This window comes from Erithacus rubecula (assembly GCF_903797595.1).
Source record: "Erithacus rubecula genome assembly, contig: scaffold_318_arrow_ctg1, whole genome shotgun sequence".
Taxonomy (NCBI): Eukaryota; Metazoa; Chordata; class Aves; order Passeriformes; family Muscicapidae; genus Erithacus; species Erithacus rubecula.
The window spans coordinates 65,719-89,239 of NW_027636012.1; the positions used below are offsets into that span (position 1 = coordinate 65,719).

Consider the following 23,521-nt stretch of genomic DNA (forward strand, 5'->3'; position numbering starts at 1 on the left):
CGAGCCCCCCCGAGCCCCCCGGGGGTCCCCCGGCCGCCCCTCCCCCGCCGTGTCCGTGTCGTTCCGGAGCGTCTGGAAAACTCCGAGCACCGAAGGCTGAAAGTTTTTACTTTTTACCGCTTGTTTTTAACTTCACAAATAAACGGAATAAAAACCAGCCTGGCTTCGTGAGGAGGAACTGGGGGGAGAAAGGTTAATGGGGGAATGGGAGGGGGCCTGGGGGGAAAAATATGTCTTGAGGGGAGTGCTGGGGTGCGGAATGAGGTTTCAAAGGAAATTCGGATTTTGGGGTGGAAAATCGGGGATTTGAAATGAAAACCGGCGCTTGGGGCTCGCGGTTGCCATGGTGACGCATCGGCGGACCGGCGTGGTTTCGTAGGCGTCGCCCCGTGACGTAATTCCGGTCAGGTGACGCCATTTCCGGCGGAAGCGCAGCCGGAGCGGCGGCGGGGCCGGGGAGCGTTGGGGGGTCCCTGAACTCTCCTCCGGGGGTCCCTGAAATCTCCTCCGGGGTCCCGGTTTGGGGGTCCCCAGCCCTGACTCCCCCTCTCCCTCCCGCCGCCATCCCCCGATCCCGATCTGAGCCGCGATGGCCGCGCTGGTGAGTGAGGGGCGCTCCCCGCGACCCTCCCCGCATCCCCCACCCCCCTCAGTGCCCCCCTCACCCTGAGCCCCCCGGAGCCCCTCGGGACTCCCCAGTGCCGTTTGTCCCGCAGGGCGGCAGCTCCCAGGTGGTCACCGAGTACGTGGTCAGGGTGCCCAAGTGAGTGGGGGTCTCTCGGGGGGCGTGGGCGGTGTCGGATTTGGGGAGCTCTCGGCTCTTTGGGGGGTCTCGGTGTTGTTCTGAGCATCTCGGTGGAGGGGATTTCGGGGTGTCGGGTTTGGGGTGGTTTGGGGGGCTCAGGGGGTGTTTTGTGGGTCTCTGTCAGGGGGAGTCTGAGGGGTCTCTCTGCCCCCCAGGAACAACCCCAAACGCTACAACATCATGGCCTTCAACAGCGCCGACAGGGTGACGCTGAGCACCTGGGCACAGGTGAGGGGCTGCGGGGCCGGGGCCGCCCCTCCCGCCCTGCCCGATCGGGGCGCAGCCCCAGCCCGGCGCGGGCGGCATTTGGGCTCGGGACCTGCGTCCGTCCCCGGCGGGCTCCAGGAGGGATGTGGGGTCCAGAGGGATTTGGGGCCAGGAGGGATTTGGGGTCCAGAGGGATTTGGGGCCAGGAGGGATCTGGGGATCCAGAGGGATTTGGGGCCAGGAGGGATTTGGGACCCGGGAATCTGTCAGGATCTGGATCCGATCCCACTGCTCCAGCAGTGGGATTTGGGGCCAGGTTTGGGTCCAGGTGTGGGATTTGGGTCCCTGGTTTGGGGTTTGGTCCCAGGTGTGGGGTTTGGGTCCCTGGTTTGGGGTTTGGTCCCAGCTTTGGTCCCAGGTGTGGTGTTTGGTCCCAGGTGTGGGATTTGGGTCCCAGGTGTGGGGTTTGGTCCCGGGTTTGGTCCCAGGTTTGGGTTTGGCCCCCAGGCGCGCATGGAGCGCGACATGAGCAACAAGCGCATCTACGCCGAGGAGGAGCTGCCCGAGTCGGGCGCGGGCAGTGAGTTCCACCGCAAGCTGCGCGAGGAGGCACGCAGGAAGAAATACGGGATCGTGCTGCGGGAATTCCGCGCCGAGGACCAGCCCTGGCTGCTGCGGGTCAACGGCAAGGCCGGCAGGAAGTGAGCGGGTGGGGGGGTGAGGGGTTTGGGGTGCAGGGTTTGGGGTTTGGGGTTTAGGGTTTGGGGTTTGGGGTTTGGGGTTTGGTGCCGACTCCCCTCCCGCAGGTTCCGTGGTGTGAAGAAGGGCGGCGTCACGGAAAACGCCTCCTACTACGTGTTCACCCAGTGCCCCGACGGCGCCTTCGAGGCCTTTCCCGTCAGGAACTGGTACAACTTCACCCCCCTGGCCCGGCACCGCACGCTGACCGCCGAGGAGGCCGAGGAGGAGTGGGAGAGGTGACCACCAACCACGGGGGGGGCCCAGAGTCCCCTCCAAGACCCCCCAGATCCTTTTCTGGCCCCCCCCCTCCCAAATCCCCTCAGAGCCCGCTCAGCTTCCCTTCAGAGCCCCTCCAAAACTGCTGAAATGCCCCCGAATATTCTCCCAAATCCCTTTGAAGAACCCCCCCAAGATCTCTCCATGGTCCCCTAAATCCTCTCTTGGATCCCCTCAGAGCCTCCCCAAATAACCTCCCACACACCCCAAATTCTGGTCCAACCCCCCCCAGCACCTGTGGGCCCCCCCAAATCCCCTCCCAGCCCTGCTGAGCCCCCTCGACTCCCCCAGGAGGAACAAGGTGCTGAACCACTTCAGCATCATGCAGCAGCGGCGCCTGCGGGACCAGGACGAGGAGGAGGAGGACAAGGACAAGGGGAGGAAGGCCCCAGGCAAGGGTGGAGGGCTCCGGATTCACGACCTGGAGGAGGATCTGGAGCTCAGCTCTGAGGAGAGCGAGGGCAGCGAGGCTGAGGGTGAGAGGGGAAACCCCAAAATCCCACAGAACCCTCCTCACATCTTTCCAAAATCCCCCAAATCCACCCCGGGGGAAGCCCCAAAATCTACCTAAAACCCCACCCCAATCCTCCCTGAAGCCCACAGGTCCCCTCTAAACCCCCCAGACCTTTCCAAACCCTCCCCTGCAATGCCCCAAAGCCACAGAATCTTCCCCAAATCCCCCCGACTTGCCCAAATTGCCAGGGGAGAAGGCGGCGAGGCCGAAGGCTGCGGGGGCCCGGCCCAAGAGGAAGAGGAGGAAGGGCAGGAAGGGCTCTGAGGATGAGGCCCTGGAGGACAGTGACGATGGAGACTTCGAGGGCCAGGAGGTGGATTACATGTCTGATGGCTCCAGGTGGGGCTGGGGGCCCTCAGGGCTTCAGGGGACATTCTGGGGCTCTGTGGGCACCTGGAGGGGGTTCTTGGTGGGTTTTGGGGAGCACAGGGAGGGCTTGTGGCTCCTCTGGGGGAGCTTGGGCAGTCCTGAGGGGCCTGGGAGGATTTTGGGGTGTCCTGGGGTCACTGCTGGGGATTCATGAGACCCTGGGGGGATATTGGGGAGATGGGGACCCCGTGATGCCTTCAGCTGCACTGCCCACCAGAAGTGTCCCCCACAAAGCTCCCCAGGGATGCTTAAAATCTCCCTGGGACCCCAGAACCCCTCCCAGGGACCCCCAAATCCCCCCAGGCCCCTCCTGAACTCCCCAGTCCCCCTTTGTCCTGCAGCAGCTCCGGTGAGGAAGAGGCCGGCAAAGCCAAAGCACCCAAGGAGGAAGAGGAAGGCCCAAAAGGTGGGGTTGGGGAGGGGGTGGGACCCCCTGGGACCCTCCGTTCCTGAGGGGGAACTGGGGGGGAATTTTGGAGTCCCAGACCCTCAGGATCCCCCCCAACAAAGGCATCGACGAGGCGAGCGAGAGCAGCGAGGAGAGCGAGGAGGAGAAGGCAGAGGAGAAGGAGGAGGAGGAGGAGGGAAAAGCCACCCCCACCCCGCAGGAGAAGAAGAAGAAGAGAGGTAAGACCCCCCTTAACAACCCCCCTGACAGGAACTGGGGAGGAGCCCCCAAAGAAGGGGGTTAATGACGTCATCAACCCCCAGAGAGCAGCGACGAGTCGCAGACCTCGGAGGAGAGCGACATCGACAGCGAGACGTCCTCGGCGCTGTTCATGGCGGTGAGGGGGCCCGGGCCCACCCCTCCAGGGAGCCCTTGGGGGTCCCACGGGGCCGCTGGACACCCCCTGACCCTTCCCTGTTTCTCTGCCCCCCCAGAAGAAGAAGACACCCCCCAAGCGGGAGCGCAGGGCCTCGGGCAGCAGCTCCAGGGGGGGCTCCCGGCCCGGGACCCCCACGGACTCGGGGGGCGCTGGGGGGACCCTGCGAGCTGCAGCAGCCAGGCTGGAGCAAGGTGGGGGTGCTGGGGATTGGGAGGGGGCTTCAGGGCACTTGGGGGGAGATATTTGGAGGTGTGGGACAAAGCTGGGGCTCCAGGGAGTGGCTTTGGGGGATCTGGGGGGGTATTGGGGGGTGTCGGGATGAAGTTTTGAGGGGTTGGGTCTCAGGGACACTGGAGACAATTCCCAGCTCCCTCCTGGGGACCCCCCAAAGAGCCCCTTCCCTCCTTGTCTCCCCCAGGCCGCCGGGCAGCCCCGGGGGGGTCGGAGCCCCCTCCCCAGAAGAGGCTGAAGGCGGAGCCGGGACCCCCCTCTGGCAAATCCACACCGCAGCCCCACTCCGGGAAATCGACCCCGAGCAGCGGGTGAGTCTGGGGGCTCGGGGGGCTGTGGGGGCTCAGGGGCTGTGGGGCTCAGGGCACTGTGGGGGCTCGGGGGGCTGTGGGGGCTCAGGGCACTGTGGGGGCTGTGGGGGCTCGGGGGCTGTGGGGGCTCAGGGGCTGTGGGGCTCAGGGCACTGTGGGGGCTCGGGGGCTGTGGGGGCTCAGGGCACTGTGGGGGCTGTGGGGGGCTCAGGGCACTGTGGGGGCTGTGGGGGCTCGGGGCACTGTGGGGGCTCAGGGCACTGTGGGGGCTGTGGGGGCTCAGGGGCTGTGGGGGCTCAGGGCACTGTGGGGGCTGTGGGGGCTCAGGGGCTGTGGGGGCTCAGGGCACTGTGGGGGCTCGGGGGGCTGTGGGGGCTCAGGGGCTGTGGGGGCTCAGGGGCTGTGGGGGCTCGGGGCACTGTGGGGGCTCAGGGGCTGTGGGGGCTCAGGGCACTGTGGGGGCTGTGAGGGCCAGCCCTGCTGCCCCCCGACCCCCTGCCCGCCCCAGCGAGGTGCAGCTGACGGAGGAGGCCGTGCGGCGCTACCTGTCCCGCAAGCCCATGACCACCAAGGACCTGCTCAAGAAGTTCCAGACCAAGCGCACGGGGCTGAGCAGCGACGCCACCGTCAACGCGCTGGCGCAGCTGCTCAAGCGCCTGGACCCCGAGCGCAAGCTCATCGCCGACAAGATGCACTTCTTCCTCAAGGAGTAGGGACCCCCCAGACCCTCCTGGGCAGGAACCCCAAAAATCCAGAGGGGTTCCTGCCCCCACCGTCCCAAACCCCCCTTACCCCTCAGCCCGCCCTCTCTTCCTCCCTCCATCCTCCCTCCCAAATTCCATCAACAAACTCACTGTTTCCTTCCCCCTCCCCAGGAATTTGGGGGGCCCTGGAATTTCCCTGGGCTTGGAGCAGGGAAGAGATTTTCCCCCTACCATCCCTGTCTTTTTTGGGTCAGAATTGGGATTCTTTGCTATTTTTAGGCCTTTTTTCCTTTACTTTGTGCCAGGTCCAAACCCCCCACAGAGCTGGAATGTTCCAGCTCTGAGAGGGGCTTTGAGCCCCCCCCCCCCAGAATGAATCCTCCCATGACCCCCCTGTTTTTGGGGGTGGGGGAGAATTCCCTCCCTCCCCCAGGGGGTTTCACCCCTGAGTGGCCATGGGGGAGGTGAGCAGTTGTTTGGGGGGGCTCAATTATTTGGGGTGGGGGCTCCTGAGGGAGTGGATTGAGATCCTGACCCCCCCAAGCTGTTTTCCTGGTGGGGGTCTCCACTCTCCAAATGCCTCCCACAAACCCCTTGGGGGGGAGGGTCTCTCATCCCCCAGTTTTTGGGGTGATGGGGTCCCCGCTGCCTTTCCCTCCCCCAAATCTCCCTTGGTGGGGGGGGGGGGTCAGTGCCCTCCAAAGCCCCTCGGGGAGCTCAGGGTTAACCCCCTCCCCTCCCCCGAGCCCCTCCCCCTGCACACCCCATAAATCCCCCGGGGTTTGGGGAGGGCTCAGAAACCCTGGAGGTTTCTGGAGGGGCTCAGGATGGCGAGGCCGGCGCGCTCCTGCTCCTTCCTCCTCCTCCTCCTCTTTCTCCTGCTGCTGCTGCCCGGACCCTGCCGCGCCCCCCCCGCGCCCCCCGCCCCCCCCTGCGGGCTCCGCAGCGTCTCGGTGGGGGTGGGGGCGCTGGGGCTGGGCTACCCCTCCCCCGAGACCGTGGTGTTCCGCTACTGCGGGGGGGGCTGCCCCGCGCCCCCCACCCTGCACGGGCTGGCGCTGGGGGCCGTGCTGGGCCCGGGGGGGCCCGGGGGGGGCCCGTGCTGCCGCCCCACCCGCTACGAGGACGTGGTGTTCCTGGACTCGGGGCTGCGCTGGCAGCGGCTGCCCCAGCTCTCGGCGGGGGCCTGCGCCTGCCTGGGGTGAGACCCCCCCTCAAACAACCCCCTGACCCCCCCCGCCATCAGAACTGCCTCCCCCAAATTCCCCCCCGCCCCCCAAAACTCCTCCCCATCTGCCGGGGGGCGGTTTGGGGGTCCCTCAGCCAGCCCCAAAAGCCCCCCTGGCTGTCAGCTCCTCCCCCAAGCTCCCCCAAAACAGCCCCCCAAGAACCGAGTGCAGGGGGTCGCTGTTTATTGGGGGAGCTCATTTCGGGGGTGCGGGGTCCTGGGGGTCCTCAATAAACGCTGGGAGGTCGCTGAGAGGGTCCGGAGGCGTTTCTGGGTGAGGGGAGAACAGTGAGGGTCAGGGGGGATTTCAGGGCTCTGACGGGAGGTTTGGGGGTCCCTGGGGATGTTCGGGGGGTAGGGGGAGCGTTTTAAGGGAGTCCCAGATGGGTTTTGGGCAGGCCAGGTGGGGATTGGGGGAGTCCCCGCAGAGTTTGGGGTCTTACGGGAAATTTGGGGACCGGCTGGGGGGGCTCTTGCAGTGCCAAGCTCTCCCCAGAATGGGCGCTGGGGGGTCCCGGGGGGTTCTCACCAGGGGGGGTCGTTGCGGAAGATCAGGGCCACCCGGCGCCCCCGCGGCACCCGGAGCCCCCCAAAAAACGATTGCTCGTCCGGGAGGATCTCGTGGGTGAACTCGTACCTGGCAGCGCCCCTGGAGGGGATCGGGGGTCAGGGGGTGGTCAGATTTCCCCCCGGGGGTCCCCAAAACCCCCACGGGCGCCCCCAAACCCACCGGAGGACGTAGAGGGACCCCGGCTCCAGCAGCAGCTCCAGCCGGTCCCGGGGGTCGCGCAGGCTCTGGAGCCGCAGGACGCTGGGGGACAGCAGCGACACCCCCGCGATGGTGCAGCCGCAGAACTGGGGGTGAGGGCGCGCCTGAGACCCCGCAAAGCCACCCGCGACCCCCGCAACTCCCCCCGAAAACTCCCCTCGGCTTCTTCCAAACCCACCGGGGACCTCCAACCCCTCCTCGCCCGGCGCCCGACCAGGGCACGGCCAAACTGCCCCCCGGGACCCCCTCGAGACCCCCCGAGACCCCCCGGACCCCCGAACCCCCCGGCCCCCCCCCCGCCCCCGGGACCCCCTGAACCCCCCCGGGATCCCCCTGAGCCCCCGGGACCCCCTCGAGACCCCCCGGAACCCCCGAACCCCCGAGCCCCCCACCTTAACGCTGTCCACGTGCGGCCCCACGCAGCCCCCGGGCAGCAGATCCAGGACGTGGGCGCTGGGCCGGGGCGGGCGGCGGGGGGGGAAGGCGGGGGTCACCCGGAGCAGCAGCGCCCGCCCCGCGCCGCCCCGCAGGCCGCGCTCGGTCTCCCGGTAACCGGAGATGGCCTGGCGGGACCAGCGCGGGGTGAGCTCGGACTCGGACCCCCGGGCAGCGCCGCCACCTTCTGATGGCCCCCTGGCCGACCCCCGCGCCCCCCGCGCCCCTCACCCGGTCCCAGTGGTCGCTCTGGTACCGGCCCCGCCGCAGCCCCGGCTCCACCTCCCGCAGCAGCTCCGCCGCCTCCGCCTCGCTCACGAAACCGCCCCGCACCAGCGCGAGCCCGCGGAGCCGCCGCGCCAGCTCGGGGCTGCTGGCGCGGAGCAGCTCCGGGTCCGCCTCGGCCTCGGGGCCCAGCCCTGCCCCGGCAGCGGCGGAACCGGCGCCGGGGAGCGCCGAGAGCGCGCGGGACCCCCCGAGGGCCGCGGCGACCCCAGCCCGGCACAGGCCGCGCGCGCGGTGCATGGCGGGAGTGCGGCAGGCGCCCCCTGGCGGCCGGGAGGACCCGGGCCGAGCGCACTCGGAGGGCGCCGCCTGGCGGCCGGGAGGACTCGGACGGAGGTTCACTGTGTCCCTCCAGAAGCCCCCCAGACCCAGACCCCCTCCTGGGCTCCCCAGGTCTCTCATTCGCTCCCCAAACTATTCACAGACCCCACAAATTCTCCCATGTCCCCCAAACCCTTCCTCCACCCCCCCCAGTGACTCCCCTCCAGCCCCCACCACGACTCTGATTCCCCCCAAAATCCCTCCAGGACTCACTTGGGTTCCACAGCCCTTTATTTCCACACAGGAATACATGGGGAAGGGGGTCCCAGAGCTCCCCCACTGCCCCAACACTGCCAGGGGGCTCTCAGCATGCTGTGGGGACTTGGGGGGCCGCAGAGGGGCTGCTGGGGGGCTCCTTCTGCACCAGCCGGGGCTCGTCCTCACCGCGTGGCGGGGGATGCACCAGCACCTGGTCCAGGAGCCCGAATTCCTGCGCCTCCACCGGGCTCAGGTACCGGTCCCGCTCCATGGCGGCTTCTGGGGAGGTTCAGGGGGGTCAGGGGCGTCTCCAGGGCAAACGGGGGGGTCCTGGGGGGTTCTGGGGATACCTCACCGATGACGGGCAGCGGCTGCCCCGTGTGCTTGGCGTAGAGCCCGTTGATCTGGCGCTTCAGCTTCAGGATCTCCTCGGCCTGGATGGCGATGTCAGTGGCCTGGCCCTGAGCGGGGGGTTCGGGGGGGGTCACGAGGGTCTGGGCGACTTTGGGGCATCTCCAGCCCACGGCCACCCACCCCCCAGTATCCCCTAGGGGGTCCCAGCATGTCTCCCTCCACCCAGGGTCCCCCTTTGTCCCTTCCAGGCCTTCCCCTCCTCTTTCAGAGCCCCCTCCCCACACACACCTAACACAGGGAACGCCCCCCTCCCCATTTCTGCGCTCCCCGCATTTTGGGCTCTCCCCACATTTCGGGCTCTCCCCACTCCCTCCCCCATCCCCAAATGGCTCCTCCAGCTGCCAGCAGCGCCCCCCGCGGGCCGGGGTCCGTACCCGGGCGCCCCCCGAGGGCTGGTGCACCATGATGCGGGCGTTGGGCAGGGCGTGGCGCATGCCGGGCGCGCCGGCCGCCAGCAGCAGCGAGCCCATGCTGGCCGCCTGCCCCACGCACCAGGTGCACACCGGGGTCAGCACGTACTGCATCGTGTCGTAGATGGCCAGCCCCGAGGTCACCGAGCCCCCTGCGGGGAAACGCCCGTTAGGGACACCCCCGAACCCTCCTCGACCCCACGAATTGCCCCAGGTCCCGCCAACCCTCCCCTTTCTGCCCCAGGGAGGGGGGTTTAGGGGTCCTCCAGGGGGTGCCATGTCCCCTTTATGACCCGCAGCCCTCCTCCAGACCCCTCCTCTTGGCCCCCCAGCCCCTCCCCAGCCCCCCAGAGCCCGCCCAGCCTCACCGGGGCTGTTGATGTACATGTGGATGGGTTTCTTGTTGCTCTCGGACTGCAGGAACAGCAGCTGGGCGATCACCAGGCTGGCCAGGCTGTCATCGATCTGGGGGGGCGCAGAGGGGTCAGGGGGTCGCCAGGACCCTCAGGGGCGGCTCTGGGGCCCCCCCGCGGGTACCCACCGGCCCCATGACGCACACGATGCGCTCCCGCAGCAGCCGCGAGTAGATGTCGTAGGCTCGCTCCCCCCGGCCCTGGCGGTGGAAACGGGGGTCAGGGGGGCTTGGGGGGTCCGGAGGATTGTTTGGGGGTGTTGGGGGGTCGCCAAGGGTCAGAGAACTGCACTGATGGTGCACCTGCGACCCCCCGGCTCGAGGGGTGAAAAGGGGGTCCGGGGGTGGGTCTGGGGGAGCTGGGATGGGGCTGGAAGTTTGGAGGACCGGGGGAAAGAAGGAGGGGAATGCTGGAGGGGGCGCGGAGGGTTTGTGGGGGTGCGAAGGAGGTCGAGGGGGTTCGGGGGTCACAGGGGCGTCCCCCCCCCACTCACCGTCTGCTCCACCACGATGGGGATGAGGGGGGGGGCGCGGGCGGGCACCGTGCCGTGCAGGCAGCGCCGGGCGCCGGCCCAGGCCCAGCGGAGGGAGCGCTGCGGGGGAAAGGGGCGTCACCGAGACCCCCGAGCCCAGTCCCCAAAAACCCTCCCGAACCGGGACACCCCTGTCCCCCCGAAACCGAGACCCTGCACACGGGGACACGCAGCACCGGGACTGCCCCGGGAAACGCCGGGAGCCTCCCCCCGACCCGGGACCCCCGCGACCCCCGCCCCTCACCGCCACCCCCGGCCCCATGGCGCCCCGGAAGCGCTCGAGGCACACGTGACACGCGAGCACGTGACATCGCTTCCCGCCGACCACGCCCCCGCGGCCCCACCCCCCGGTGCCCCCGCCCCCCGCGGGCGGTGCCGCCCCTCACGTGATGCTCCGCAAGACTACGTTTCCCGTCGTGCTCCGCGGCGCGGTCGCCATGACACTGCCGGAAGCTGAGCTGGGGGCGCCCCTCGCACCTGCGGCCTATCCGGGCCCGGCGCAGCTCTGCAGAGCAGTTGTAGCCGTTACAGGTCCCATAGTCCCCCGCGGAAAGCAGGGCCTTAGGAACGCCCTCAGGCACGGGCTGCGCCTCCCGGTCGTAAAATCCCCACGGCTCAACCCCCGTTTCATTCCCGGATTAAACCGGCCGTTCTCCCCGCCACAGCGTTATTAAAAACCTCGCCACGGCAGCGCCTGTTAGGGAGGAACGCCGTGAAAACAGCCTGGCGATGGCGTCACGCCTCCGTGACGTCACGAGGCACCTCTGCCGTCAGGGACCACATCTCCCGGCAGCCCTCGCGGCCCCTCGGCGCGCGCGCCGCTCGCGCTGACCGGCAGCCGCGCTGGCCAATAGCTTTGCGCCAGCTCCCCGCGTGGCCCCGCCCCCACACCGCCCTCAGGAAGCGCTGACAGACGTACGGAGTAACCAATGACACGGGCGCGGGGCGGGGCTTACGCGGAGCGACGCCTGGATTAACCAACCAGCGCGCGTCAGCGCAGTGTAAGAGCCAATAGGAGATGAGGGGCGGGACGCGTGCGGCCGGCCCCGCCCGCCGCCGAGGCGGGTAGCAACAGTTGCCCCGGTGAGGGACCAGGGAGGCCGCCATAGCCACGGTCACCGTGGCGACCCGCGCTCCGGCCCGGCCCGGCCCCTGCCGCCGCTGGCCCCCCGCTCCGTCGGGCCCCGCCGGCAGCAGCAGCCGCGGCACCGGGGGCAGGCGGAGCCCGCGCGGGGCCCCGGCGGCGGCCGCGGGCAGGTGGGTCCGAGCGGCGCCGCCAAAATGGCGGCGGGGGGGTGAAGGGGGGAGCGGGGGGAGGGGGGGGGGGACAGCGGGCCTGGGCGAGGAGGGCGGGGCTTGAGCGCGGCGCGCGATTGGCGGGCGGACGGGCCAATGGCGAGGCGGGGCGGGGGGCGGGAGCCAATGTGGGCGCGCGGGTCGCGGATGGACACGCCCCCTCCCGCGCGGTGATGTCACGAGTGAGTAGTGACGTCACACGTGGGCATCCCTGGCGCGGTGTTTGTCGTGACGTCACGCGGGATGTCACGTGCGGGGATAGCATCGCCCTCTTCCCCCGCGCTGACGTCAATCCTGCCCTGGCGTCACCTATCACCATGACGTCACCGACCTAGACGTCGCCATGGCGACCCAACCCTCCTACGTCACCGAGCTGACGGCGACGACGTCACAGCAGCAGCAGCCGCCGCCCTCGGCACCGCCCCCCGCCGGCACCGCCCCTTTTGGGGCGGAGCTGCCGGGAGGCTCCGCCCCCGGCGCGCCCCCCCCGGCGCCCCCCGCGCCCGCGCCCCCGCCCAGCAGTTCATCGTGGTCACCGTGGCGGGTGAGCCCCAAAACCCGCCCTCTGTCACCCCCCGACTGGGGGCGACCCCGCAGCTGGGGACAGCACCCAAGTCTGACCCGAATGTGCCGTTTTTGTCCCCAAAGCAGAGGGGCTGCGGCCCCCGGAGGGCGCCGAGGGCAGCCCCGCCCCCCCCGCGCCCCCCCAGCCCGGGCCCAGCCCGGGGGCGCAGCAGGTGCGAAAAACGGGAGAAATGGGGCGAGATTGGGACTGGAGTGGGGCGAAGTGCGGTTCGAATGGGCTGGAAGGGGGAACATTTGGCTGAAGTTGCCCAAAATGGACAGAAAGGGGGGAAAATGAGGCGGGAGTGGGGTGAAAATGGATTTGGAATGGGGCTGGAGCGGGGTGATACGGGAGGAGTTGGGATAATGCTGGGCTGGAATGAGGTAAAACGGGATGAGAAGGGCGGGAATTGGGATAGAACGAGAGGGAAACGGGGTGGGCCGGGCCGGAACGGGTCTGGAGCGGGTTCAGGTGGTGCTGAGAAGGGTTAAACCGGGGCTGAACCGGGGGTGCCCCCCCTGTGCCCCCAGCGCTCCCCAGCCCCCAGCGCCACGGCCGCCCCCAAGCCCGGCACCCCGCAGGAGGTGAGCGGGGGCCGTTCGGGGGGGACGGGGGGTGTTGGGGGGTGCCCCCCGCTGACCCCCCCGCCGTCTGTGTGTCCCCCCAGGTGCAGCAGCTGCCCCCCGTGCAGCACGTGTTCCCCACCCCCGTGTCCTACGTGGAGGGGGGGGACGGCTCGTACCCCCCCGGCGCCATGTGAGTGCCCCCCCCCCCAACCCCCACAGCCCCCCAGGGGGGTCTCCAGGGCTGTCTGACCCCCCCTCTCCCCCTCCTCATCCTGTGCTTTCCCCCCGCAGCCGCTCGGGCTCGTTCCCGTTCGCCGAGACGCCGTTGTTCGGGCAGAACTCGGGGGGCTACTTCGAGGGGGCCGGGGGGCTGCGGTGCAGCCCAGCCCCCCCCCCGCCGCCCCCCCCGGCCAGCTCGCAGGCCCCCCCCGCCAGCGCCCCCGTGCCCATGTACGTGGCCGGGGGACAGATTTTGGGGAGCCCCCCCGCCCCCCCCCAGAGCAGCACCGGGACTCCCGGGACCCCCGGCGGGGGCACCTACGTGATCCAGGGGGGGTACATCGGGGGGGGCGGCGCTGCCTACGCTCACACCACCCGCGCCTCCCCCGCCACGGTGAGACCCCAGCCGGGGGCGGGGGGCTTGGCCTTGGGGGTCTGGGGGGAATTCGGGTTTGGGGGAGGCAAAGGGGCCACGCGGGAAGGGGAGATAAGGAGGGTTGGGGGTTAATGGGAGAGCTGGGGCAAAATGGGAGACGTGGGGGAAATCCCACTTGGAGAAACAAGAGAGGTTGGGGAGAAAATATTTGGGGGTGGAACGAGAGATTTTTGGGGGGAAATGGAGATGCGTGAGGGAAATAGAATATTGTGGGAAGGGGCCTGGGAGCTTTGGGACATCCCTTCCCCAGGAACAGCACCCGGAACTCCTCACAACCATCCCCTCGGGATTTTGGGCCCAAACCCACCAGGAAAGGGGCTCCGGGGTGGGTGTGGCGCTGGGGGCGGGGCGCAGGGGGGAGGGGAGGGGCCGGGGGCACTTTTGGGGCGCGGTGACCCCCCCTTTTGTCCCCCGCAGGTGCAGTGGCTGCTGGACAACTACGAGACGGCGGAGGGGGTGAGCCTGCCCCGCAGCGCGCTGTACTGCCACTACCTGCTGCACTGCCAGGGCCACAAGCTGGAGCCCGTCAACGCCGCCTCCTTCGGCAAGCTCATCCGCTCCGTCTTCATGGGGCTGCGCACGCGGCGCCTCGGCACCAGGTCAGGCCCCAAATCCCCAAAATCCCCCAATCCCGCGCGCCGCTCCCAGGGAGAGCTGCCCCCCGAAACCCCCCGCCTTTCCCGCCGTCTTCCAGGGGGAACTCCAAGTACCACTACTACGGGCTGCGCATCAAGGCGGGGTCGCCGCTGCTGCGGCTGGTGGAGGACCAGCAGCACCTGGCCATGCGCCAGCAGCCCTTCGCCCAGAAGCAGCGGTGAGGGGCGCCCCATCTCCCCTCTCCGAGCCCCCCAAACCCCGCTGATCCCCCCCTCTTCCCGCCCCCCCGCAGCCTCAAACCCGTGCAGAAGATGGAGGGGGGCGTCACCAACGGCGTGTCCTCGGCGCCGGCCCCTCCCGGCGTCCCCGACATCAGCGCCCAGGTGCAGCAGTACCAGCAGTTCCTGGGTGAGCACCCCCACAGCTGAGCACCCCGAGAACCCCTCCCCGGTTTCGGGGAGCCCCCCTGACCCCCCGATCCCCGCAGACGCCTCCCGCACGCTGCCGGAGTTCCCCGAGATCAACGTGCAGGGGAAGGGGCTCCCCGAGGGCGCGGGGGCCGAGGACCTGCGCACGTTCCAGCAGCTCTACCGGGAGCACTGCGAGGTAGGAGCCCCCCCCCGACCCCAAAACCGCCCCCTGCCCGCCCCCAGGGGCCCCCCTGACCGCCCTGTGCCCCCCAAGGCCATCGTGGATGTGATGATCAACCTCCAGTTCTCGCTGGTGGAGATGCTCTGGAAAAGCTTCTGGCGCTGCAGCGGCGAGACCGAGGCGTGAGTGGAGGGAGCGGGCGGGGCTCTGCAGGCTCGGGCGGGGCTCCTGGGGCCGTGGGGCGCTGGGGGGGCGTGGAGGGACAGCAGCATTTGGGGGTCCCGTGGGTGCGGGAGCGCCGAGGATGTGGGGGTTCCTCCTGGCACAGGGTGTCCGAGACCCCGGGAGGTGGGGTGCAGATGGCTTTGGGGCAGCTGGGGTGGGATGCTGGGGGCGCTCTGGGGCTGCAGGGGGTCCCCCCAGGTTTTGGGGTGACTCCGGCCCCCCGTTGCGCAGGCAGGAGGAGGCGGAGCGGCGCCTGCCCCGGCGGCGGCTGCTGCTGCTGGCCCGGCACGAGCCGGTGCTGCGCTGGGTGCGCGACTGCGACCACGCCCTCTACCAGGGGCTGGTGGAGATCCTGGTGCCCGACGTGCTGCGCCCCATCCCCAGTGAGCCCCCGAACCCCCCGAGAACCTCCCGAACCTGCATGGCCCAACAGCCTCCCGCAGCATTCGGCTTTCCTCAACGGGAAATCCAGGGAGAACCCACACCCCCAAACCCTCACCCGCACCCCAACAAGTTGGTTGTGGCCCCTGAAAGGCCCCCCAGATGAGCCCCCCCGCGCCCCCACTCTCTCTTTTGCCTCCCCTTCTCAGGTGCCTTGACCCAGGCGATCCGGAACTTCGCCAAGAGCCTGGAGAGCTGGTTGGGGAACGCCATGGTCAGCATGCCCGAGGAGATGGTCCGAGTCAAGGTGGGCTTGGGGGGGCCCGGGGAACTTTGGGGGGCCCTGGGGAACTTTGGGGGGTGTTAAGGGTCTTGCAGAGGGGTTTGAGGGGGCTGGGAGAAACTGGGGAGCGCAGTGGTGTTGTGAGGGGTCTGTGGAGGGGTTGAGAGTCTCAGGGGTGGGGTTTGGGGGGTTGTGCTGGATTTTTGGGGGGCCGGGGGGTGTTCCCTGTGCTCCGGGGCGCTGGGGCTGCCCGGTGCCCCCCCGAACCCGCAGCTCCCCGCAGGCAGCAGCAGCCGGCGCCTTCGCGCAGACCCTGCGGCGCTACACGTCCCTGAACCACCTGGCGCAGGCGGCGCGGGCCGTGCTGCAGAACACGGCGCAGATCAGCCAGATGCTCAGCGACCTCAACCGCGTCGACTTCGCCAACGTGCAGGTGCGGGGGCAGCCCCGAACGGGGCTGGGGGCGGCTGAGCCCGGTCCGTCCCCGCGGCTGGGGGTCCGTCCCCGGATCCAGAGACCCCTCCTGGATCCCGCCCTGGCCGGGGGCGGGCCGGGGGCGGGCCGGGGTCCCCGCCCGGTGCCAGCGCCTGTCCCGCCCCGCAGGAGCAGGCGGCCTGGGTGTGCCGCTGCGAGGCGCGGGTGGTGCAGCGCCTGGAGCAGGATTTCAAGGCCACGCTGGGGCAGCAGCACTCGCTGGAGCAGTGGGCGGCCTGGCTGGACGCCGTGGTGGGCCGGGTGCTGCGCCCGCACCTGGGCACGCCCGGGCTGCCCCGCGCCGCCAAGCTCTTCCTGCTCAAGTGGTCCTTCTACAGGTGAGGCGCCCCAAATCCCACTGCCACAGCGACCCCCCTGCTGCCCCCCTGACCCCCCGTGCCCCCACAGCTCCATGGTGATCCGGGACCTGACCCTGCGCAGCGCCGCCAGCTTCGGCTCCTTCCACCTGATCCGGCTGCTCTACGACGAGTACATGTATTACCTGGTGGAGCAGCGCGTGGCGCGGGCCCGCGGCACCTGCCCCATCGCCGTCATGGGCGAGGTGGGCCCAGGGAGGGGCTGGGGGGCCCAGGGAAGGTCTGGGGGGGCCCAGGGAAGGTCTGGGGGGGCCCAGGGAAGGTTTGGGGGGGCTCAGCCCTCACCTCCATCACTTTGGGGAGCAGCTCAGTGCTCCTCACTGCTGTGGGTGTGGGGGGCTTTCAGAGGGGTGCAGGGGGATGTTTTGAGGCTCAGCCTCCCCAAACATCCCCAGAGGTGACCCCCCCCCGCCTTTCCTCCCCCCAGTTTGCTAACCTGACCAGCTCCCTGAACTCGCAGGACCCTGACAAAGGTGAGTGACCCCCACCCCATCCCTGCACGCCCCCCCCGCCTCTCCCCAGTGAGGGGGCGGGTAGTTCTGGGTGGGCAGAGGTTAATTTTGGGGTTGAGTGTTAATCGGGAGGGCCAATTCTGGAACCTGCTGATGGCGGCTCCCCCCACCACTGCTTGTTTGTGGGGAGGGGGGCACTGGGAGGGTCATCCCCCACTTTCCTCCCCCCAGACGAGGAGGAGGAGGAGGAGGAGGAGAGCGACGAGGAGCTGCCGGCAGAGCTGGGCCTGGGGGGGGGCGAGGGGCCCCCCGATGCCCTGGAGCCCCCCCTGGAGCCCCCCCTGGAGCCCCCCCCGGCCAAGCTGCCCCGCGCCGACCCCCGCGGGCTCTTTGTGCAGGCCCTGCCCTCGAGCTGAGCCCCCCCGCGCCCCCCCGGGGGGACAATGTGCCTTAAGCGACGCCGGGACCGTGCCAAAGCCCCCCCGGGGGGGGAAGGGACCCGCAGGACTTGGGGATGGCCCCCGCCCCGGGGGGCGTGGGGGTCCTCTGGGGGGGAGGAAGGGGAGCCGGGGGTGGGGGGGGGGAGGTGACAAAAACCGCGGGGACCCCTGGCCGCTGCCCCTCCCCCCCCCGGCAGTGCCAATCCCCCCTCCCCCGCTGCCTTACGCCCCCTCCCCTGCCCCCCCCGCATGTCGGGGCCCCCCCGACCCCCCCCCCCCCCCGCGCTTCGCCCCTCCCCCCCGTATTAGATTTTGGCGTTTTCGATCATTTTGTGCTTTGTGCCCCCCCGGGGGGAGGGGCCGTGTCCGTGGCCGCCTGTGTGGAAATTAAGCCAAACCTGGAATTTGGGGGGGGTTCCGGGGGTGGGTTGGGGTCCACCTGCCCCCCCCGCCGCGCCCCTGGCCCCTCCCCCTCCTTGCAGACGCTGTTTTTTACCTTTTGTAGCTTCTTTGTAAAAGGAATAAAAACCAACTGCGGTGTTTGCCCGGCCCAGCCCGGATTCACCCGCGGCAAACGGGGCAGGGGGGGATTCCCCCAAAACCCCAAAAACCCCAGAGCGAGCCCCGAGAACCCAGTGCCAAAATGTGGAAATGGAAATTTTATTCTGGGGAGGGAGAGTGGAGATCTGGGGAACCCTTCCCCACCCCTGATAAAACACTGAATGGCAAAAGGAGAAACAAAACAAAACAAAACAAAACAAAAAAAAAAAAAAAAAAAAAAAAAAAAAAAACAAAAAAAAAAAAAAAAAACAAAAAAAAGAAGAAACCAAATGGCCCCGAACAGGGCTTTGGGTCTGTGTCCATGTCCAGAGCAGATCCAGGTGTCACAGCACGATCCAGGTGTAGCGCTCGTTGTCTGCCAGAACCTTCAGGGAGCAGCCTGGGGAGGGGGGGGGAGACCCTCAAAGCCAGGCACGACCCCCCCAACTCATCCAGAACCCTCTGCCCTCCCAGGACCCCTCCCAGAACATCCCCAAACTCCCCCAGCCCCCCTGGGAGATCTCAGATCCCCCCCGACTCCCCTGGGACTGCCCCAGCAACACCCGCACCCCCCAGGGACCCCCAGACCCCTGCAGGCCCCTCCTGTGGCCCCCCCCCAGGGCCCCCCGAGCAGAGCCCACCCACCCTTGTGCAGGGCCTCGTTGGTCATCCTGTGCACGCCGCGGCCGGGCCCCTCGGGGACGAGCCAGCGCATCACCGTGTCCACGCAGCCCTTGCGGTACGAGCTCCACACGCTGCCACTGCAGGGCACGGGGGGCTGGGGGCACCCCGGGACCCCCAGAGGGACCCCGGGCCCCCCACTGCGCCCCCGGGCCCCCCCAGAGGGACCCCGGGGTCCCTGCAGCGTTCGGGGCACCCCGAGTGCAGCCGCTGCCAAATGGGGGCTTGGGGAGGTTTGGGGGAGGTTTGCGGGGAGGTCACAGCAGATTTGGGGAGGGTCCTTGAGCCCCAGGGGGCCTCACTCGGCACCCCCAGAATGGAACCAGCCCCCCCAACCCACCTGAGCACCACAAATCACCCCCAGGATCCCAAAATCACCCCCAGAACCTCCAAATCCTCCTCAAGACACCAAACTCAGCCACGACTCCCCCAAATCCACCCCAGCTCTCCAAACCCCCCTGCACATTCCCCAAATCATCCCCAGCTCCCCTCAGGCCCCTCCCAGCTGCTCGAAACACCCCAAAATCTCTTCCTCTCACCTCGTCTGCCCCTTGACCTCGGTGAGGTCCCCCACGTCCACCGTGGTGAAGGTGCCGCTGTTGAGGTCCCAGGAGACCTTGAGGCTCGTGTGGTACGTCCTGGGGCTGGGGAGGGGTGGTCAGCACCGGGGGGGCTCTGAGGGGGCTTTGGGACCCCCTGACCCCTCTCACCGGAGCTGCCCCTCCTCGTCAGGGGAGGGGAAGGCCAGCAGCAGCAGCCCGATGTTGATCACCACCTGGTTGGTCTCGGGGCACACCTGGGAGCGCAGGAACGGGTCAGGGGATCCCCCGTTTGGGGGGTCCCACGGGGGTCTGGGCAAGTCCTGGGTGAGTTTTTGGGGTGTCCCAGGGGTGCAGGATGGGCTCTGGGTGGGCTCAGGGCACCTCGAGGATGACGATGTCGTAGTCGCTGAAGGAGCAGAACTGGCGGGACCAGGCGGCGTCATTGCGAATCACCTCGTTAATGACGTACTCGAAGTCCAGCGTCAGCTGCTCCACTGTCAGGTACTGCCCCTGGGGGGGGTGGGGGTCACCGGGGCCCTGCCCGCCCCCCACGGCCCCCCAGGGGGGCGTCCTGTGGGTCTGGGCCCCCAGCCCCACCTGGGCCGTGGCTCGGTCCTGCAGCAGCCTCAGGCTGCGGCCGCTCAGGTCGGTCACCACAAAGGGCAGCGAGATCTTGTCATCCTCCAGCTCTGGGGGGACACGGGGCTCAGGGGACCCCCAAAGCGGGGGGAGCCCCGCCCCGCGGGGGCCCCACTCACCCTCGGGGGGCTCCCCGGGCTCCAGCACGTAGCGCAGTTTGGTGTAGTTGACGTAGCCGGGCTCGGGGCAGCCCCCGGGGGGAAGGGGCTCCCCTGGGGGGCTGCCGGGCGCTGTGGGGGGGGTCTCGGGGGGTGGCCCGCGCGGGGAGGGCGGGGGGTCGTCGCCCCCCTCCCCGTGAGCCCCCCCAGCCCCCCCCCCCGCGGCCTGGGCCCTCCGGAACAGGTCAGCCACAAACTCCTTGGCCTTGGCCACGGCTGGGGAGGGGGACGCAGGGGGCAGCTCTGGGGTTTGGGGGGGTCCTGGGGGGGGCTGCGTGGCCGGGGGGGGTCCACCAGCCCCCTCCAGCTCCTCGGGGAGTGGTGGGGGGCCGTTCTCCCCCCGCCGGGTGGGACCTGGGACGCTGCGGCGCTCGTAGAGGATCTGCTGGGAGCTGCTGTCGCCTGCGGAGGGGGCAGGGGTCAGCGGGGGCCTGGGGGTCCCACAGGGGTCCCACAGGGGTCCCACAAGGGTCCCAAGGGGTCCCAGGGGAGCTCGGGGCGGCCCAGGGGTTCCCAAAGAGCTTTGAGGGCATGGGCAGCGCTGGGGGCTCTGGGGGTCTCTGGGGTGAATGCTGGGGGGCCTCTGGGGGTCTCTGGGGTGAATGCTGGGGGGGTCTCTGGGGGTCTCTGGGGTGAATGCTGGGGCTCTGGGTGTCTCTGGGATGAATGCTGGGGGCTGTGGGGGTCTCTGGGGTGAATGCTGGGGCTCTGGGGGGCTCTGGGGGGCAGGCAGTGCTGGGGGCTCTGGGGGTCTCTGGGGTGAATGCTGGGGGCTCTGGGGGGCAGGCAGTGCTGGGGACTCTGGGGGTCTCTGGGGTGAATGCTGGGGGCTGTGGGGGTCTCTGGGGTGCAGGAGTGCTGGGGGCTCTGGGGGTCTCTGGGTGAATGCTGGGGCTCTGGGGGGCAGGCAGTGCTGGGGGCTCTGGGGGTCTCTGGGGTGAATGCTGGGGCTCTGGGGGTCTCTGGGGTGAATGCTGGGGGCTCTGGGGGGCAGGCAGTGCTGGGGGCTCTGGGGGTCTCTGGGGTGAATGCTGGGGGGCTCTGGGGGGCTCTGGGGGGCAGGCAGTGCTGGGGCTCTGGGGGTCTCTGGGGTGAATGCTGGGGCTCTGGGGGGCTCTGGGGGGCAGGCAGTGCTGGGGCTCTGGGGGGCTCTGGGATGAATGCTGGGGGCTGTGGGGGTCTCTGGGGTGAATGCTGGGGCTCTGGGGGGCTCTGGGGGGCTCTGGGGGGCAGGCAATGCTGGGGGCTCTGGGGGTCTCTGGGGTGAATGCTGGGGGCTCTGGGGGGCTCTGGGGTGAATGCTGGGGGCTCTGGGGGGCTCTGGGGGGCAGGCAGTGCTGGGGTACCCGCAGGGTGCACGGTGATGGCGCAGGCCACGAGCGAGAAGCTGGTGTTGAGCAGCACGACGTGGTCCTTGCGCAGCTGGAAGGCCGGCTGGAAGGTGGGGAACGGGTACACCACCTGGAACTTGGTGTGCAGCAGGAAGCCGTGGCGCAGGCAGGCGGAGGGGGCCTCACCTGGGGGCACGGGGGGTCACAGGGGACACCCCAGAGCGGGGAGCCCCCAAACGTGTCCCCACAAAACACCCCGAGTGGCTCTCAGGGCAGGGACCGGGGATCAGGGGCTGGGGGCTCACTGCGGGCTGGGGCTCAGGGGGCTCAAGGGCTGGGGGCTCAGCAGGCAGATCAGGGGCTGGGGGCTCAGGGGGTGGGGGACTCGGGGGGCTCCCCGGGGGGCTCAGGGGCTGGGGGCTCCCCGGGGGGCTCAGGGGGCTCACTGGGGGCTGGGGGCTCACTGGGGGCTGGGGGCTCCCCAGGGGGCTCAGAGGGCTCACTGGGGGCTCACCGGGGGGCTCGGGCGCCCGGCGGCAGGCGCGGCAGTGCCACGGCGGGGGCATGGCCACGGCGCTCACGTACACGTCCCGGTGGTTCTCGTCGCTCATCAGCATCATGTTCACCTGCAGCGTGCTGGGGGCACAGCAGGGGCTCAGCGGGGTCACCCTGGGCCCGGCAGGGACACCGGGGGTCCCGGGCGCCACCCACTTGAAGCCGAAGACGATGAGCTTGTCACTGTCCCCCGGCCACTCGCACACGATCAGGTACAGGTCGCTGTAGATCTCCTCGTCCTGGAACAGCCGCACCTGGCGCACCTGCGGGGCCGGGAGGGGGCACGGAGAACCCAGTGGGGTCCCCCGAGGGTCCCTGAGTGTCCCTGGGCGTCCCCAGGTGTCCCAGTGTCCCCTACCAGGCGCATCTTGCTGTGCACGTTGAACTCCCACCAGTACAGGTGGTACAGGTAGAAGGAGAAGTCGTCATCGCCGGAGCTTCTGGTGTAGGACAGGACGTAGCGGCCACACTTGGAGAATCCCAGGAAGATGTGGCTGGGGGGACACGAGGGGACAGGAGGACACAGAGATGGGGACACGGAGATGACAAGGGGACACACAGAACGGGAGGACAACGGGCATGGCAGGTGGGGGCACAGAACGAGTGGAACACACACAGTGGGGTCTCCCTGCAGAGCTGGGGTCTCCCCGCAGAGCTGGGGTCTCCCCGCAGAGCTGGGGTCTCCCCGCAGAGCTGGGGTCCCCCCGCAGAGTTGGGGTCTCCCCGCAGAGCTGGGGTCCCCCCGCAGAGTTGGGGTCTCCCCGCAGAGTTGGGGTCTCCCCGCAGAGCTGGGGTCTCCCTGCAGAGCTGGGGTCCCCCCTCACCCTGCCCACAGAAACTCGTCGTCCACGATGCTCTTGAGGCTGACGCAGGCGCGCGGCGGAAGCTTCCGGAACAGGCGGGGGGAGAGCTGCCCGCTGAGCTGGGGGGCACGGGGGCGTCAGGGACCCCCCAACAGTCCCCCCAGGCGGGGGGAGAGCGGCCCGCTGAGCTGGGGGGCACGGGGGGGTCAGGGACCCCCCAACAGTCCCCCCGGGCGGGGGGAGAGCTGCCCGCTGAGCTGGGGGGCACGGGGGCGTCAGGGACCCCCCAACAGTCCCCCCAGGCGGGGGGAGAGCGGAGCTGGGGGGCACGGGGGGGTCAGGGACCCCCTAACCCTCCCCACAGACCCTCAGAGCCGGGAGGAGCTGCCCACCGAGCTGGGGGGCACGGGGGGCGGGGCACCCGAACCCCCCAAACATCCCCCAAAATGTCACAGCGCTGGCCAAAGGGCAGAGCTGGGCCGGGGCCACTGGCGGCTCAGGGCCCCCAGCACTGGCCACAGCCGGGGGCTGAGGGCGCACGGGAGGGTCGCGCGTCGCCCCCCGCAGCTCCGGCCCCGCTCAGGGCACCCCAAACACTCCCCACCGAGCCCCCCGAGGGCTCCTCAGAGCCGGCGCTTCGCCCCGCAGGTCCCCGCCACGTCCCGGACCAGCGCCCCCTCAGCGCCCCCACCCCTCCCTCACGGTCCCCTCAGAGAAATCCGCTCCGGTCCCGCTCCAGGGTCCCCTCAGAACCCCCTCCCTCAGACCCCACCGTCCCCTCAGCCGCCCGCGCTCACCCGGGCGCGGTCGAGCTGCCTCACGAGGTGCTCGCGGCAGCCTCGGGCTGCGGCCCCGGCCCCCGCTCCCCCCGCCGCCCCCCGTTTCCCCCCGGGGCCGCCCCGCTCCGCTTTCGAGCTCGGCGCCATTTTCCCGGACCGGCTGCTTCCGGCGCGCCGCACGCCGCCGCCGCCCCGCCCACACCGCGCTCCCAGTGGCTCCTGACGCACGGCTGGCGCATCTCATTGGTTGGATCATCCGTCAATCACCAGCGCGCCCCGCCCCCAAGCAGCGGTGAGACCAATGGCAGCTCCGCAGCCGCAATGCGATTGGCTTTGGCCCACGCCCGTCCGTTCTGGCGGGGTTGCCGTGGAGACGAGGCAGCGGCGGGGGCGGGGCCGAGAGTGGGCGGGGCCACTGCCCAGATTGACACCTCGGGGACTGGACGAGCACTCGGGGCACCGGGAGTCACCAAAATCCGCACTTTCCTTCTTAAAAACTTTATAATCTGTGAGAGCGTCCGGAACAGCCCCTCCCCTACAGGCACTTGGGAGGGATCCGCTTTGGTGGGGGGGACGCGGGGGTGGGGAAAAAGTGCTTGGG

At 69.6% G+C, this 23,521-nt stretch overlaps 6 protein-coding genes across 11 annotated transcripts in view; 3 read left to right on the top strand and 3 right to left on the bottom strand.

The window, feature by feature from the left end:
• Positions 1 to 573: 573 nt before the first annotated feature.
• Positions 574 to 5,006, top strand: GTF2F1 (general transcription factor IIF subunit 1). 2 transcript variants are annotated; one of them, XM_079332448.1, is made up of 13 exons: positions 574 to 601; positions 717 to 763; positions 961 to 1,033; positions 1,520 to 1,713; positions 1,819 to 1,989; positions 2,321 to 2,505; positions 2,732 to 2,882; positions 3,254 to 3,318; positions 3,423 to 3,539; positions 3,624 to 3,697; positions 3,795 to 3,930; positions 4,158 to 4,281; positions 4,790 to 5,006. In XM_079332448.1, exons 1-13 carry the CDS (start codon positions 590 to 592, stop codon positions 4,992 to 4,994), a joined length of 1,554 nt encoding a protein of 517 aa, XP_079188574.1. In that variant the 5' UTR covers positions 574 to 589; the 3' UTR covers positions 4,995 to 5,006. The 2 variants fall into 2 exon arrangements, with proteins under 2 accessions (XP_079188574.1, XP_079188575.1); XM_079332449.1 differs by having other exon boundaries at positions 3,257 to 3,318.
• A 1,374-nt stretch (positions 5,007 to 6,380) lies between these two features.
• On the bottom strand, positions 6,381 to 8,111 carry ALKBH7 (alkB homolog 7). Of its 4 annotated transcripts, none has more exons than XM_079332480.1 (4): positions 7,649 to 8,111; positions 7,375 to 7,545; positions 6,944 to 7,068; positions 6,381 to 6,483 (listed from the first exon to the last, which is right to left on the bottom strand). In XM_079332480.1, exons 1-4 carry the CDS (start codon positions 8,102 to 8,104, stop codon positions 6,441 to 6,443), a joined length of 795 nt encoding a protein of 264 aa, XP_079188606.1. In that variant the 5' UTR covers positions 8,105 to 8,111; the 3' UTR covers positions 6,381 to 6,440. The 4 variants fall into 4 exon arrangements, with proteins under 4 accessions (XP_079188606.1, XP_079188605.1, XP_079188607.1 ...); XM_079332478.1 differs by lacking the exon at positions 6,381 to 6,483 and adding an exon at positions 6,711 to 6,862; XM_079332479.1 differs by lacking the exons at positions 6,381 to 6,483; positions 6,944 to 7,068 and adding an exon at positions 6,638 to 6,862.
• A 125-nt stretch (positions 8,112 to 8,236) lies between these two features.
• Positions 8,237 to 10,333, bottom strand: CLPP (caseinolytic mitochondrial matrix peptidase proteolytic subunit). The gene is made up of 7 exons (XM_079332486.1): positions 10,235 to 10,333; positions 9,952 to 10,050; positions 9,587 to 9,658; positions 9,414 to 9,510; positions 9,010 to 9,197; positions 8,577 to 8,682; positions 8,237 to 8,500 (listed from the first exon to the last, which is right to left on the bottom strand). The coding sequence occupies exons 1-7, from the start codon at positions 10,250 to 10,252 to the stop codon at positions 8,328 to 8,330; spliced, it is 753 nt and encodes a 250-aa protein (XP_079188612.1). The 5' UTR covers positions 10,253 to 10,333; the 3' UTR covers positions 8,237 to 8,327.
• Positions 10,334 to 10,719: 386 nt separating this feature from the next.
• LOC306815969 (uncharacterized protein) overlaps positions 10,720 to 23,521 on the top strand; it is a gene marked incomplete at its 5' end in the record, with an annotated part of 34,057 nt that continues 21,255 nt past the window's right edge. The window contains 7 exons of the mRNA XM_079332461.1: positions 10,720 to 10,759; positions 11,079 to 11,247; positions 11,622 to 11,830; positions 11,935 to 12,023; positions 12,382 to 12,435; positions 12,519 to 12,607; positions 12,709 to 12,774. Of these exons, the coding sequence (XP_079188587.1) occupies positions 10,720 to 10,759; positions 11,079 to 11,247; positions 11,622 to 11,830; positions 11,935 to 12,023; positions 12,382 to 12,435; positions 12,519 to 12,607; positions 12,709 to 12,774 (716 nt within the window). The remainder of the gene's footprint in view (positions 10,760 to 11,078; positions 11,248 to 11,621; positions 11,831 to 11,934; positions 12,024 to 12,381; positions 12,436 to 12,518; positions 12,608 to 12,708; positions 12,775 to 23,521) is intronic.
• On the top strand, positions 12,866 to 17,443 carry RFX1 (regulatory factor X1; the record flags this gene model as incomplete). The annotated part of the gene is made up of 13 exons (XM_079332483.1): positions 12,866 to 13,030; positions 13,490 to 13,671; positions 13,767 to 13,886; positions 13,962 to 14,077; positions 14,157 to 14,275; positions 14,354 to 14,442; positions 14,717 to 14,868; positions 15,076 to 15,173; positions 15,433 to 15,582; positions 15,753 to 15,961; positions 16,032 to 16,185; positions 16,428 to 16,473; positions 16,684 to 17,443. 13 exons carry the CDS (start codon positions 12,866 to 12,868, stop codon positions 16,866 to 16,868), a joined length of 1,785 nt encoding a protein of 594 aa, XP_079188609.1. The 3' UTR covers positions 16,869 to 17,443.
• Positions 17,537 to 23,327, bottom strand: DCAF15 (DDB1 and CUL4 associated factor 15). Of its 2 annotated transcripts, none has more exons than XM_079332456.1 (13): positions 22,939 to 23,327; positions 22,163 to 22,260; positions 21,697 to 21,832; positions 21,495 to 21,601; positions 21,298 to 21,419; positions 20,799 to 20,969; positions 19,414 to 19,854; positions 19,253 to 19,344; positions 19,037 to 19,165; positions 18,824 to 18,909; positions 18,653 to 18,757; positions 18,078 to 18,193; positions 17,537 to 17,832 (listed from the first exon to the last, which is right to left on the bottom strand). In XM_079332456.1, the coding sequence occupies exons 1-13, from the start codon at positions 23,065 to 23,067 to the stop codon at positions 17,777 to 17,779; spliced, it is 1,788 nt and encodes a 595-aa protein (XP_079188582.1). In that variant the 5' UTR covers positions 23,068 to 23,327; the 3' UTR covers positions 17,537 to 17,776. The 2 variants fall into 2 exon arrangements, with proteins under 2 accessions (XP_079188582.1, XP_079188583.1); XM_079332457.1 differs by having other exon boundaries at positions 22,163 to 22,255; positions 22,939 to 22,988.